Source organism: Scyliorhinus torazame, chromosome 7 (genome assembly GCF_047496885.1).
Source record: "Scyliorhinus torazame isolate Kashiwa2021f chromosome 7, sScyTor2.1, whole genome shotgun sequence".
NCBI classification, from domain to species: Eukaryota; Metazoa; Chordata; class Chondrichthyes; order Carcharhiniformes; family Scyliorhinidae; genus Scyliorhinus; species Scyliorhinus torazame.
Genome location: NC_092713.1, coordinates 76,358,425 through 76,371,799, shown reverse-complemented (window position 1 = coordinate 76,371,799; position 13,375 = coordinate 76,358,425). Strand labels below are relative to the sequence as shown.

Here is a 13,375-nt window from a genome sequence, read left to right as displayed (position 1 = left end):
GAACAAGCACCAGAGCTGAATAGAGATCTAGTCATATTCAGCAGCTGTTTTAGCAAAGGTCAGCAGTAATTTACCTTCGAGTTGGTGCAATGCACAGGAAAATCTAAATAAAAATTTTAAAAGATGAGAAAATAGAACTAAGAAACTGTAGTTTATCTTGAGCATAGTTACTTCTAAACTCTGAATATTTCAAATTCTCTGCTAGTAAGGAATTAAACAGTTAAGGAGTTTTAAAAATTCATGAGCTTCAATCCCTTCTTTTGCTTGGGTCTATATCCAAAATTGGCTCAGGGCTTGCTTCCAACCATATCCCATTGAAGCACTGTTGAATCAGAAATCAATCCTGATATATCTTCCGATTTGGAGCCTCAGTATAAATGCCAATCATAAATGTATTAAAACAAGTTGAAAACTAAACTATGACGACTATGACTTCTGGCGCAGACCTCCGCAGGCTGAAGTGTTGAAGAAAGATTTATCTTCATTTAAATTAATCTAAAAGTTTCAGGGAGTAGGATGACTACATTTATATCAGATTTATTATGTACAGTGTGGGATTATTTGCTTGAAAAATCAGTAAATGGTTATTTTTGCCTTCCCACTCGCAGGTGGTTTGACCGCTGTGATTTACACAGATGCCCTTCAGACTGTGATTATGGTGGTAGGAGCTATTATCCTTATGTTTATTGGTGAGTCTTTCAGTATGAACAAACATAAAAATTGTCCACATAAGTTAAGCATTTGGAGAGGAATGAATACAAACTGAAGAGCAAATTCAGCTTACTGACTTTGAAACCCACACGTGTACCATTTACCTGTTAGTTGGAATATGATAGCTTCAGGCTGAACAGTAATAAGCTTTTAATATAAACAGACTTTCAGCAACATCGGACTGCGTTTTCTGAAATGGATAAATTGCAGAAAAGCTTTTATATTGTATTGTATCAGTAGATTTTCCTTTTTATATTGAAAATCTAATCTAGTATTCATGAGTCTCAGTCACATGATGTAATATATCTTCAACCTCTATGTCCCTATCATTGTTATTGCACTTCCAAATACATAGGGACATAGGAATTAGGAGCAGAAGTAGGCAATTCAGCCCTTCGAGCCTGCCCCACCATTTAGTCTGATCATGGCTGAACTCATCCTGGTCCAAATCCACCTCCCACCTGTTGCCCATATCCCTTTAACCCATTTTTAAAATCAAAAATATATCTATCTCTTTCTTGAAACCACTTAATGATTCAGATTCCAACGCATGAGAGGGCAGCGAGTTCCACAAATTCACCACCTTCAGCGAGAAGTAGTTCCTCCTCATCTCAGTTCAAAGGGGGGGGGGCATGGTGGCACAGTGGTTAGCACTGCTGCCTCACAGCTTCAGGGACCTGGGTTCAATTCCCACCTTGGATGACTGTCTGTTGGAGTTTGCACTTTCTCCCCACGTCTGTGCGGGTTTCCTCCCACAGTCCAAAGATGTGCAGGTTAAGGTGGATTGGCCATGATCAATTGCCCGTTAGTGTCCAGAAGGTTAGAGTTAAGTGGGTTTACCGGGTTAAGGGGATCGGGTAGTGGCCTGACCCTGGGTAGGATACCCTTTCAGAGGGTCGGTACAGACTTGATGGGCTGAATGGCCACCTGTAGTGTTATATTTTTAAAAACAGATGATCTCAGTTCTACATGATGCTGTCACTCCTGCACAAGTCCAGGGTTACCTTTTATGCCTCATTCAACATTCTGCTCTTCATGGCACCTATCACTGTTTCTTGCAGAGCAGTAAAATTAATTCCCCGCTCTGCTTTACCACTAAACCTCCTGCCCAGTAGGTGCATCGAGAATTGATATCATTACTTTCCTTCCCATTCCACTCGCACCATCCACTATCATATCACCGTTTCTGCTGGCAGATCAACAGTCACTACTTACTGTTTCCCTTTAGAATCTCCATTTACTCTTCAACAAATCCCTTGACGTCCATGAAATCTTTGGAGATATTTGGATATGTTGGCTTTGATTGAAACTTGGTTTACTGCTGGTGGCTCCTTGCCCATGCAAAAGCATTTCCACTTTATTATGTTTTCCACCATCTGCCTCACTCAGTGGCAAACACCAATGTGGCCCTTACCACAAAGTTGTATCTCGACCTCAAATATTTTCTATTGGCACCTTTAAACTCTCCTACTCAGCAGTGAACCTGTGGCTCCAACTTGCTGTACAGAAATGTGAGGTGAAAGGTAATTTTAAATTCATATTTGCCCAACATTTGTTTAAAATACTGACCAAAATGTATTCAATTACTGATCTAATGATTTGTGACTACCTACTATGCTCTATCCTTCTGTCCCCTGCTCCTTATTCCCTTTTCCTCGCCATCCTGCCACAGGTTTCTCGAGCCATCCATTCTTTAACCTTTCTGGACCTGACCTCGTACCTCGGATCCAATCCCTCCAATCATTTGTCGCAATAAATGCACACTGTCACATCGATCTCTCCTCCACCTATGACCAGTAACCTAAAAGCACCCATAACTGCTGACATTCGGTAATGGCTAGATCGCCATCCAGGATCCCAGAGCCATTTACAAATTGTGGACGGGTCCCCTTTCTGGGACTCCTGCTCCTGTTCCCACACAATAATGATACAGGTGGCAAGCCCGCACCCTGAATTCCCGCACACCCTACCAGGTCAGTCCAGCTGTGTAGGCATCTCCCAGAGTCCCACCTCCAACCTCACAAATGCAATTTCTGTGTAGTTGGGACAAATTCTCGGTCATCCATGGCCCCACAGATTAATTATGAACTATAGTCTGGATCCAAGAACCTTTGAGGTCTTATCAGGCCTACCATGCCAACGCATTGCCAACTCATGCCCTCACCCTATCCCATGGCCCCTTAGAGCCTTCATGCCAATTTATGCCCCCACTAGCCTCCCCCAATGGCCCCTGTACCCTCCATTCCAACTCAAGGCCCTTCCACACCCATTCACCCAGTATGCACTCTGTACAGAACCAATGAAGCCCATAGTAACAATAGTATGCTAAGGGGAGGACAAGGCATCCGTAGTTGACGAGGGAAGTCAAGGACAGCATAAAAGCAAAAGAAAACGCATACAAAGTGGCGAGGGATAGTGAGAAGCCAGAGGATTGGGAAGCCTTTAAAAGTGAGCAGAGGACAACTAAAAAAGCAATAAGGGGAGAGAAGATGAAATACGAGTACAAGCTAGCTAGAAATATAAAAGATAGGAAGAGTTTTTTTCAATATATAAAAGATAAGAGAGAGGCAAAAATAGACATTGGACGACTGGAAAATGTGGCTGTAGAAGTAATAATAGGAAACAAAGAAACGGCAAACAAACTGAATATTTACTTTGCATCAATCTTCACGGTGGAAGACACCAATGGGATGCTAGAGCTCCAGGAGAATCAGGAGGCAGAGATGAGTGCAGGGGCCATCACTAAGGAGAAGGTTCTGGGGAAACTGAAAGGTCTGAAGGTGGATAAATCACTTGGACCAGATGGACTACACCCCAGGGTTCTAAAAGAGATAGCTGAGGAGGTTGTGGAGGCATTAGTGGTGATCTTTCAGGAATCACTGGAGGCAGGAAGGGTCCCAGAGGACAAGAAAGTGGATAATGTAACACCGCTGTTTAAGAAGGGAGGGAGGCAGAAGATGGGAAATTATAGGCCAGTTAGCCTGACTTCGGTCATTGGTAAGATATTAGAGTCTGTAATTAAAGATGAGATTGCGGAGTACTTGGAAGTGCATGGTAAAATAGGACAGAGTCAGCACGGCTTTGTCAAAGGGGGGTCATGTCTGGTAAATCTGTTAGAGTTCTTTGAGGAGGTAACAAGGAAGTTAGACAAAGGAGAATCAGAAGACATGATTTATTTAGATTTCCAGAAGGCCTTTGTCAAGGTGCCGCATAGGAGATTGTTAAATAGGTTAAGAGCCCATGGTGTTAAGGGCAGAGAGTGGGGATAAAGGGGTCTTTTCAGGATGGCAGGCTGTGACGAGTGGTGTGCCTCAGGGGTCTGTGCTGGGACCACAATTTTTCACAATATACATTAATGATCTGGAAGAAGGAACTGAAGGCACTGTTACTAAATTTGCAAATGATACAAAGATCTGTCGAGGAACAGGTAATATTGAGGAAGCAAGGAGGCTGCAGAAGGATTTGGACAAGCTAGGAGAGTGGGCAATGAAGTGGAAGATGAAATACAATGTGGAAAAGTGTGAGGTTATGCACTTTGGAAGGAGGAATTTAGGCATAGATTATTTTCTAAATGGGGAGATGCTTAGGAAATCAGAAGCACAAAGGGACTTGGGAGTCCTTGTTCACGATTCTCTTAAGGTTGACGTGCAGGTTCAGTCGGCAGTTAGGAAGGCAAATGCAATGTTGGCATTCATGTCAAGAGGGCTAGAATACAAGACCAGGGATGTACTTCTGAGGTTGTTTAAGGCTCTGGTCAGACCCCATTTGGAGCATTGGGAGCAGTTTTGGGCCCCATATCTAAGGAAAGAGGTGCTGGCCTTGGAAAGGGTCTAGATGAGGTTCACAAGAATGATCCCTGGAATGAAGAACTTGTCGCATAAGGCACGGTTGAGGACTCTGGGTCTGTACTCATTGGAGTTAAAAGGATGAGGGGGGATCTTATTGAAACTTGCAGGATACTGCGAGGCCTGGATAGAGTGGACGTGGAGAGGGTGTTTCCACTTGTAGACTAAAGGGACGACCCTTCAAAACAGAGACGAGGAGGAATTTCTTCAGTCAGAGAGTGATGAATCTGTGGAACTCTTTGTCACAGAAGGCTGTAGAGGCCAGTTCACTGAGTGTCTTTAATACAGAGATAGATAGGTTCTTGATTAATAAGGGGATCAGGAGTTATTGGGAGAAGGCAGGAGAATGGGGATGAGAAAAATATCAGCCATGATTGAATGGCGGAGCAAATTCAATGGGCCGAGTGGCCTGATTCTGCTTCTATGTCTTATGTATGAAACTGCTGAGAAAAAATGCTTGCATTCACAATTCTTTGAAAAATTCTTGATTTCCTATGACCCTATAAAAGTGTCAATCAAACAGGCCATTAGAGTATAAATAACAGAAGCATTAAGCAGTCCAAACCTCTTAAAAATTTGCAAATAAACATTTAGACATTCATAAAATAGCTCAGAGAAAAAAAAACTTATCACCACATGAAGGTTCAATCAAGCAAAATAAACAGTTCTGCACAGCTGTCACACTCTTAAAATCCTTTTGTGGGCTTGGGCTCTCAATCCAATAATGTGTTCTTCGCTTGCTCATAATAGGCAGAGTGCGCACCATTCTCAACCAAACTGCGCTCACTAAAACCAAAACAAAACATCTGCTGTTCAATGTGATTCCAGAATTTGGCAGCATTTGCTGAACAAGCCTGAGTGTGCTAAAGTTACACTAACAACATTTTAAGAAAACCAGTTGAGCTTGTAATGTGGCTCATTTGTGTTTGCTCGAGGCGAGATACATTCATGCGCAGGGACCCATTCTCTCCAAACAACAGAAATATGTTCAGCTCTTGCGCTTTATTTGAATTATCTGGAGCTTGAGCAGCCTGTAGTTTCCTGTTGCTCTCTCCATTGCAACGTCTGAACCAATCAGGGTTAGCTTGCCAACCAATCAGCACCGTTTTCTCATGCAGTATAAATTGTGGAGACCATTTGAAATTTGGAGTTCTTACATTTGTGCTGATGAATGCAAGACAAAAAGCTTTGGTAACATTTCTGCCCTTTCAGCAATATTCAAGATTCTAACTGCAAAATATAAACTAAATATAGTGACTTACGGAAAGCCAATTATCTAAACTGCATGACATTTGTAAGAACAATGCTTTTCCACAATCACTTCAGGCACCACAGAAGTGCTGAGATCACACATTGCACCAGTTTCTTTGGAAATAGGACAAGGTTAACAATGCCCGGTTGGAGGTTTGCTTACAGAGTACTGATGTTCATTTTCTCAAAACAGTACAAGGATTTCAAACCAGGCAGTTGGTTTCTGAGTATATCATATTGAAGTATGCAGCTGATTCCACTGGAGGGCAGAAACACAGCATGTGTGGTATCTCAGGATGATGAATTGACTATGAAACATGCAAGCAACCTTAAAAATTCTTCCAATTCTAATTCCGTTCCTCTTCTCAAGGTGCTTCCTCTTGTTAAGGTTTGATTCTACTTGCAACGATCACTTTCCAATTAATTCTCCCACCCCCATTAAAGTAGCCATTCCTCGTGTTTGAGACGAGAGTGAAGCCTGGAGACTCCACCACAGAGACCTCCTAAATAAAGAGACTCCCTCACAGACCCCCCAGAAGAGAGATCATTGTCAGGAACCCCCCGTAAGAGAGACCCTTATACGGAAGCTAGAGCACAGTCCATCAGAGGCAATGAAAAAAATCACTGCTTTAACACTCACCTGGGCAATACACTTGCTGGCTCAAGCACAGGAAGCAGCATGAGTCAATTCCTGGAAATAGAAAACTAGTCAACTGGGTTTAAACCCCCTCAGATCTTTGATCTGCAAGCCATTCATTCAGTTCTCTTTGACATTGATTTTACTAGGCTGTAATTAACAGCTTCCACACACACTCAGCTGTCAGCATTCATCTCCCTTCATGGTTGAGTAACTTTGAAGTGGTCTAACCTCAATGTTTATAAACATCAAGCTTTGATTGACAGCTTGGGGACCACTTCAAACAGAGTTAAGTGCTGTCAGTTTCTAGCGGACCACCTCAAAGTCACTCAACCCTGAAGGGAGGTGATTGGGAAGCAGGTAATTCTGTTTGAAGTGGTCCAGGAGCCATCCAGAGGACCGGAGAATCACACTGACCCAGAGAATACGGTGCCCGGACCGTTAAGTGGAATCTCATGCGTCTTCTTGCATCCTCCCGCTGGTGCAGGACGTGACCCTCAATCCTGACGCTAGCGGGTGGTCGGAGCATCCCGCTTTCTACCCGCCGCTGGATTCTCTGCCTCACTGGTAACTTTGCCACCGGCAGCATGAGGCTGAGAATTCAACCCACAGGAGCAACCTGAAAAGGTTGTCACCAAGAGAAAATCAAAGTTTATTTTAGGCTTTGACTTTGACTGAGACAGAGATCTAAAGAGAAATAAACTAATAAATGCCAACAGCACAAAGTGGGCTCACAGTGAATCAGCTGCTGTCTTTTCACCATGCCCACTCTCTTTCCACTGGGTTCACAGAATGAAGGCCGGAATTCTCCAGCCGTTGGGATTCTCTTTTCCTGCCGGCAGCGCAGTCCTGCTCGTGGGTTTCCCGGTGGTGTTGTCAACGGGAAATCCCATTGACAATCGGTTAGAGAATCCCAGCGAACGGCAGCTGGGGAACTGGAGAATCCTGCCCAATCTTTCAAATTCCTTTTGGAGACTTGTTTCCTTGACCCACTGTTGCTTTTGTTTGGTTTAAAATTAAGAATTGTGGCAATACTTTCCAAGTCAATGGAAAATAAAAACTGGCAGGATGAAAAATCAACCGTTGATTGGCTACAAGTCCATTTTCTGCTGCTGATGCCGATCAATTTCACTCGAAAAGGTCTCCAATATGCTTCACCAGGGGGAAAGAGCACCAGGTTGAACTAATTGGATAGCTCTTTCAAATAGGATAGGCAGGATGGGCTGAATGGTCTCTTTCTTTGCTGTAAGATTCTAATATGGAAGGAGAGACCACTGAGGTGCGGAAACTACCTGCGGGAGCACTGCCACCTTTTACCTGAAGGTCCAGGATCAGCAGAGACAGCAGCCAACAAGCCGGAAATCAGGGAACTTACTGGCTGTCACCTTGTCACTAACGGCAGTTGAAGAAGGGGTAAGCAACTAGCACCTCAATAGAGATGGAAAGAATTAACATGACCTTGGAGTGCGTTGAATTCAGTCTCGGCTCCATCTCCAGATTTTTATGAAACTCCTGCTAAGTTTTGTGTGGGATAGCAGATAAAATTGCAGTCTGTGTATCCTTCAATGATATCCACAGAAAGGACTGCACAAATACAGGTGTGATTTAACAGAAACATTTCATAATATCATTTTGGGTACATTTGGCAGTTTGTTTCATGATGGTTGGCGAGATCGCAACCCATATTCAACGGCACTTAGTGCCAAAAGTGAGCCTCCACGAGTTTCGCACCATTCCTGGCTGCCTCGCCGTCTCAGTCACCTGACATGCATCTCAGCTTCTCACTGCAAATAAGGGGGAACTGATTTTAAATGCTCCCTCACCACTCACTCCCAGTCAACACACAAGCGTGGCAGCACGCAGACCTGCTCCTTGCTTTGGCGATGCCCACTTGGCCAGGCTTCACGATGCGATGGATGAGAGGCAGGCCACCCTGTTCCCCCAAGGGGGTCAGAGGGCCAGCAGCAGGGTCAGCAATGCCGCCTGGGAGGCAGCAGCTGTCAGTGCTGGCAGCATGACCAGGAGGACCGACATCCAATGTCGGAAGAAGACCAACGACCTCCAACGAGTTGCAAGGGTAAGTTATCACGTCTCTACTGGCATCAGTTTCGCCTGCCATCCTTCAATTTCCCAAACCTCCCCTCTCTCCCAAATCACTTGTACCCTCCCAACATCCGATCTTTTTGATTGTTCTTCAGAACCCCCTGGCACTCACCAGCACAACCCATTTATGTCCAGGTGCAGTGCCCACGCATTCCACCTGCTATAGACCCACCTGATCCATCAAGCATGCGGCTCACAATGCCCTCTCTTTGTCCCCACAGGAGACGATAGCCCATAAGTGGCAATAAGTGGCAAGAGGCCAAGACAGGGGGTGGGTGCGAGATGCCAGCGATCCCAGTCCTCACCCGCTACAGAAACATGCCCTGGAGATCACAGTGTTCCGAGGAGAGAGCAGTCACTGACAGCGAGGTTGGCCTGTGCCACAGAGGTGAGAATCCACTGCACCTTCACCCAGATGGCCTGTCTCAAGTGAATTGTTCATGTCAGACAAAATGACCTTTCCCTCTCACTGACCACATACCCAGTGGCTCGCAGGTTATCCATCTGATGAGGCCGAGCAATCAGGAGTTGTTTCCGCACCCCCACCCCCCCACCACCACCGCCACCTAAAAGACCACCTTGGAGGTCAGCTCCAGAGACCATCATTGAGGCGTCACAGCTATCACCCCCACTTTCCATCAGTGCAGAGATACACTCTGGACAGAGGTGACACTAGTGGACAGGCTTCCGGGGCACAATCTGCTGAGCACAGCACAGTTGCTGATGCACATCAGGTGGAGGCAGGAACATCCCAGGGAGTCAGCAGTCGGAGGTCTGCTGGATCCCAGGACTCAGCTGGGCCTCTAGACAAGTTTCACCCAGGGGTGAAGCAGATGATAGGCCAGAGCAGTGACATTCACAAGGGGGGTGTCAGCGACATTCCAGTGCCTGGAAAATTAGAGGAGTCCCAAAGGTTCTGGCACAGGAGATGACGCCAGCAATGCGTGGCACCTAGGCCTACACTGTTCGGGTGGCGACTGCAGTGGAAAACCTGGGGCATGACGTCAGTGTCTTGGTGGTTCCCAAGGCATGGCTCAGTCTGTGATGACAATGGCTGAAGGCCTCGACACCATGTCCCAGTTGATGAGGGACATGTCCCAGATGCAGGGGGACATTGCCAAGGCACTCCAGAGCATGGCCCAGTCACTGAGGAGCATCGCTGAGGGCGTCGACACCATGGTGCATACAATGGGAAGCCGCCAGGACTTGCAGAGCCAGAAGACTCAGAGGCTTCTGGAGCTCATTCCATCTGCCCCACCATCTCATGGAGTCCCCCAGGGCCACGGTACCATCAGCAAGCAGGAGGTAATACAGGCTAACCTGGGTCCAGATGATGGCGGTCTCCAGTTCTGCCGAATCCCCACTTCCTGCCACTGGTGGATCTCTAGGGCAGCAGGAAGAACAGGGTGGCACGACGATGCTGTGAAGCAGGTAAGCTGACCAGGGCCCTCTGGCTTCAGGCCCTCCAGAGGACGTCCGACATGGGCATCAAAGACAAAAGGGTGCGGAAAGCAGCAGGCTGCCTCAACCTCTGATGTATATCCTGGAGACACACCTAGAAGTAGCATGAGACCATGAAAGATCAAGAAGAGTACAAAGCACTGCGTGGGCACTGAGGGGTTCACCGTCTCTAGCTAGGGGGAATGGAAATGTAAAATGTTCACTATTAAAAAATGTAACACCTGATATATGTGAAACCTCTGTCACGTTAAGTCAGACTTTTGCAGAAACTAAGAAGCACTAGAGTTTCCCTCACAGTGAGTTATCATCACTCTCCTGTCTTGTACAGTGACCCGCTGACAGCGCCAACACAGGCCCATCCCCCTGGAATGATTTTACACAGACCCTTGGAGGGTGGAGCAGTGTGGTTGGGGAAGGGTGGTGTGACGAGGGGAGGGGGTGATTGGGGGTGGGGGAGGAAGAGGGATTGGGGGCAGGAGGAATGGAACTAGGGCGGTTGAGCTGATGGACACAGCCTCATCCTATGAGAATCTGGAGACGTTAAGCAGCATGATGGCACAGTGGCTAGCACAGTTGCTTCACAGATCCAGGGTCCCAGGTTCGATTCCCGGCTTGGGTTAGTGTCTGTGCGGAGTCTGCACATACTCCCCGTGTCTGCGTGGGTTTTCTCCGTGTGCTCCAGTTTCCTCCCACAGGCCAAAGATATGCAGGTTAGGTGGATTGTCCATGCTAAATTGCCCTTAGGTTAGGTGGGGTTGCTAGTTTTTGGGGATAGGATGGAGGTGTGGGCTTAAGTGGGGTGCTCTTTCCAAGAGTCCGTTGCAGACTCGATGGGCCGAGTGGCCTCCTTCTGCACTGTATATTCTATGATACCTCCCCGAACTGTCGCCGGAATGTGGCGACTAGGGGCTATTCACAGTAACTTCATTGAAGCCTACTTGTGACAATAAGTGAGGACTCTTCAGTCCTCCTGGCATGTCAGACCTTTGCTACAGCATTGGATCCTCCTCGGGCTCGTCCATCAGCCCCTCCTGCTCTGTCTCCTCCTCCTCGGATGAGGCCGCATGTCCCTCCTCCTCCTCCAACATGTCACCCCGCTGCTGTGCAAGGTTGCAAAGGGCAGAGCAGACCATCATAAAGTGGGAGACCCTCTGGGGGGGGGGTAGGGGGGGGGGGGACTGTACTGCAGGCCCTGAAATGAAGCAGAGCCCCGTTTAATAGCCAGCCGCGGGAAACACCCGACTAAACATGCTCGACACGGGACTCTGTTTTATTTCCGTTAAATCGTGCCCAGTGAAAAAAATCACTTCTTTAAAACTCACCTGGGCAAGACACCTGCTGTCACAATCCCTCAGCGGTGATATCGCCAGTAGCCAGGGACCCAAGAAGCATTACTTGCACACCAATCGCCAGACCCCTTGAGACCTAGAGGCCCACAGCAATGAAGGGACACTAAGCCTGCAAGCTAACCTCCAACCCCCTCCAAATGAGACTGAACCATTCCCCCCCACCCTCAATCCAGAGTTTCATTTATTTGAGCCCCTCAACGTCCTCTCTGGTTCCCCCTCTCCAATTGACACCATGGAGCGTGATGGCAACCTGAGCGTTCATCTCCGATATCCTCTTTGGATGTGAGGTTGCCAGGTTCTTGTTTTAAACAGCTGTTGTAAATTGCCGCTGGCATGCAATATTCAGTGAAGTGGGGGTGGGGGGGGGGGGGGGGGGGGAGTCCCGGCAGGATGCTCACTAATTGTACATTAATGCATTTCCATGAGGTTCCCGACTTTCTTGGATGGGAGCCTCATTATTCCACTGACGTGGTGCGTGAAATATCGGGAAACATAACCTCGCCGGCTAGAATCATGTTTCCCGACTCTCACGAGACTTTGTTCCCGTATCGCCGTTCTCGCCAATGGCTAATGCAGGCTCAAAATCCCGCTCGATATCTTTAGGATATTGGCCTTGGGAGATTTATTTATTCACACACCAAAGGGCTGGACAACACTCATAAGACTTCCTGGAATAACTGCCACATCGGTATTGGTTGATCTCACATCACAAACTATTTCACATGTCCCAGAGGAGTGAACTTTTTCTTTTGTGTGGTCCTCCTGGTCTCAAATTACACACTTTGTTGATCAATTTTTTGCAGCCATCTTCATCCATTCATTTCTTGGGTGACAACGCCTTGCTGACATTGCGCTTTGGGGAGAGTTTTGTGCTTGAATATCACCATCGGCTTTAGTTTTGTGTAATCCGCCATAGAAAGTAAAACCAGTGTGAACAGCATCTTCTCATGGATGTTCGACTTTACAAGAAATTATTTTTCCCCAGTCTTATTAACAGTCTAGTTTGCTGGCATGTCAGAATTCATCGGTGGTTCATCCATATTTCCAACGCAAGCCACTCAATATGCATTCTTCTCTTGATATCGGATAACACAACAGTGAAATTTGACGATTACATCATTGAGTTCAGGTGGCAGCTGCTGCAAATTTTTCATTTTCTGACAATACTTAATCACGCCTTTTCATAAATCTTGTGCACCATCTGGCACCAGTCTCGAATTCTGAAAAACCATCTTTCTTTGCTTCTCTGAGGGCAAAGAGTCTGATGGCTTTGTGTGCGATAATTGACCACCTTGCTGATGCTCGTTAGCCCACTCTGTCATATTTTTCTGCCGTTTAATTTGAGCTGCATACTTAACATTCTTTCATGAAGACACCTTTTTCAATCATGTGGTACACATCGGTCTTGTCAATTGGAAGATTGCCACAATGATTGGCAGAGGGGAAATCCGATCCCCACGTTTGCCTTTAAATGAATGAAGCGTAGTAACTACTGATAAATAATTAATAACCACAACACAGTTTGATCCCTGAAAACCATGGTCGATTTTGACACGGGGTATGTGGAAAATCATATTTTGGAGTCGAAGGTCATGCAGCTTACTTCTACACGAGATTGACTTCTACGTGAGTGCATGCGATGTTACAGGTATTAAGCATCATTCACTTTTAATGTAATTTTAATATATGTTTCAGGTGAAACGCATAAATGAATTGTAAAAGTCCTCATGGCATGTGGAACTAAAAATAAACTTTTGTGTATTCAGGTTTTCAGAAAGTTGGTTGGTACCCAGGGCTAGTGGAGAAGTATTTCCAAGCAATACCCAACATCACTGTGGCAAACACTTCATGCCACATTCCACGTGCTGATGCTTTCCATATGTTTCGACATCCTATCACTGGTGATATCCCTTGGCCTGGGCTCATATTTGGTCTCACAGTGCTTGCCACATGGTGCTGGTGCACTGATCAGGTAAACCTTGTCAGCCTGAAGACATTAACTGAGAAAATGTGATAAC

At 46.3% G+C, this 13,375-nt stretch overlaps 1 protein-coding gene across 1 annotated transcript in view; it reads left to right on the top strand.

Moving 5' to 3' along the window:
* Positions 1 to 13,375, top strand: part of slc5a9 (solute carrier family 5 member 9) — a 117,931-nt gene that overhangs the window by 63,889 nt on the left and 40,667 nt on the right. The window contains exons 6-7 of the mRNA XM_072510933.1: positions 609 to 689; positions 13,124 to 13,329. Of these exons, the coding sequence (XP_072367034.1) occupies positions 609 to 689; positions 13,124 to 13,329 (287 nt within the window). The remainder of the gene's footprint in view (positions 1 to 608; positions 690 to 13,123; positions 13,330 to 13,375) is intronic.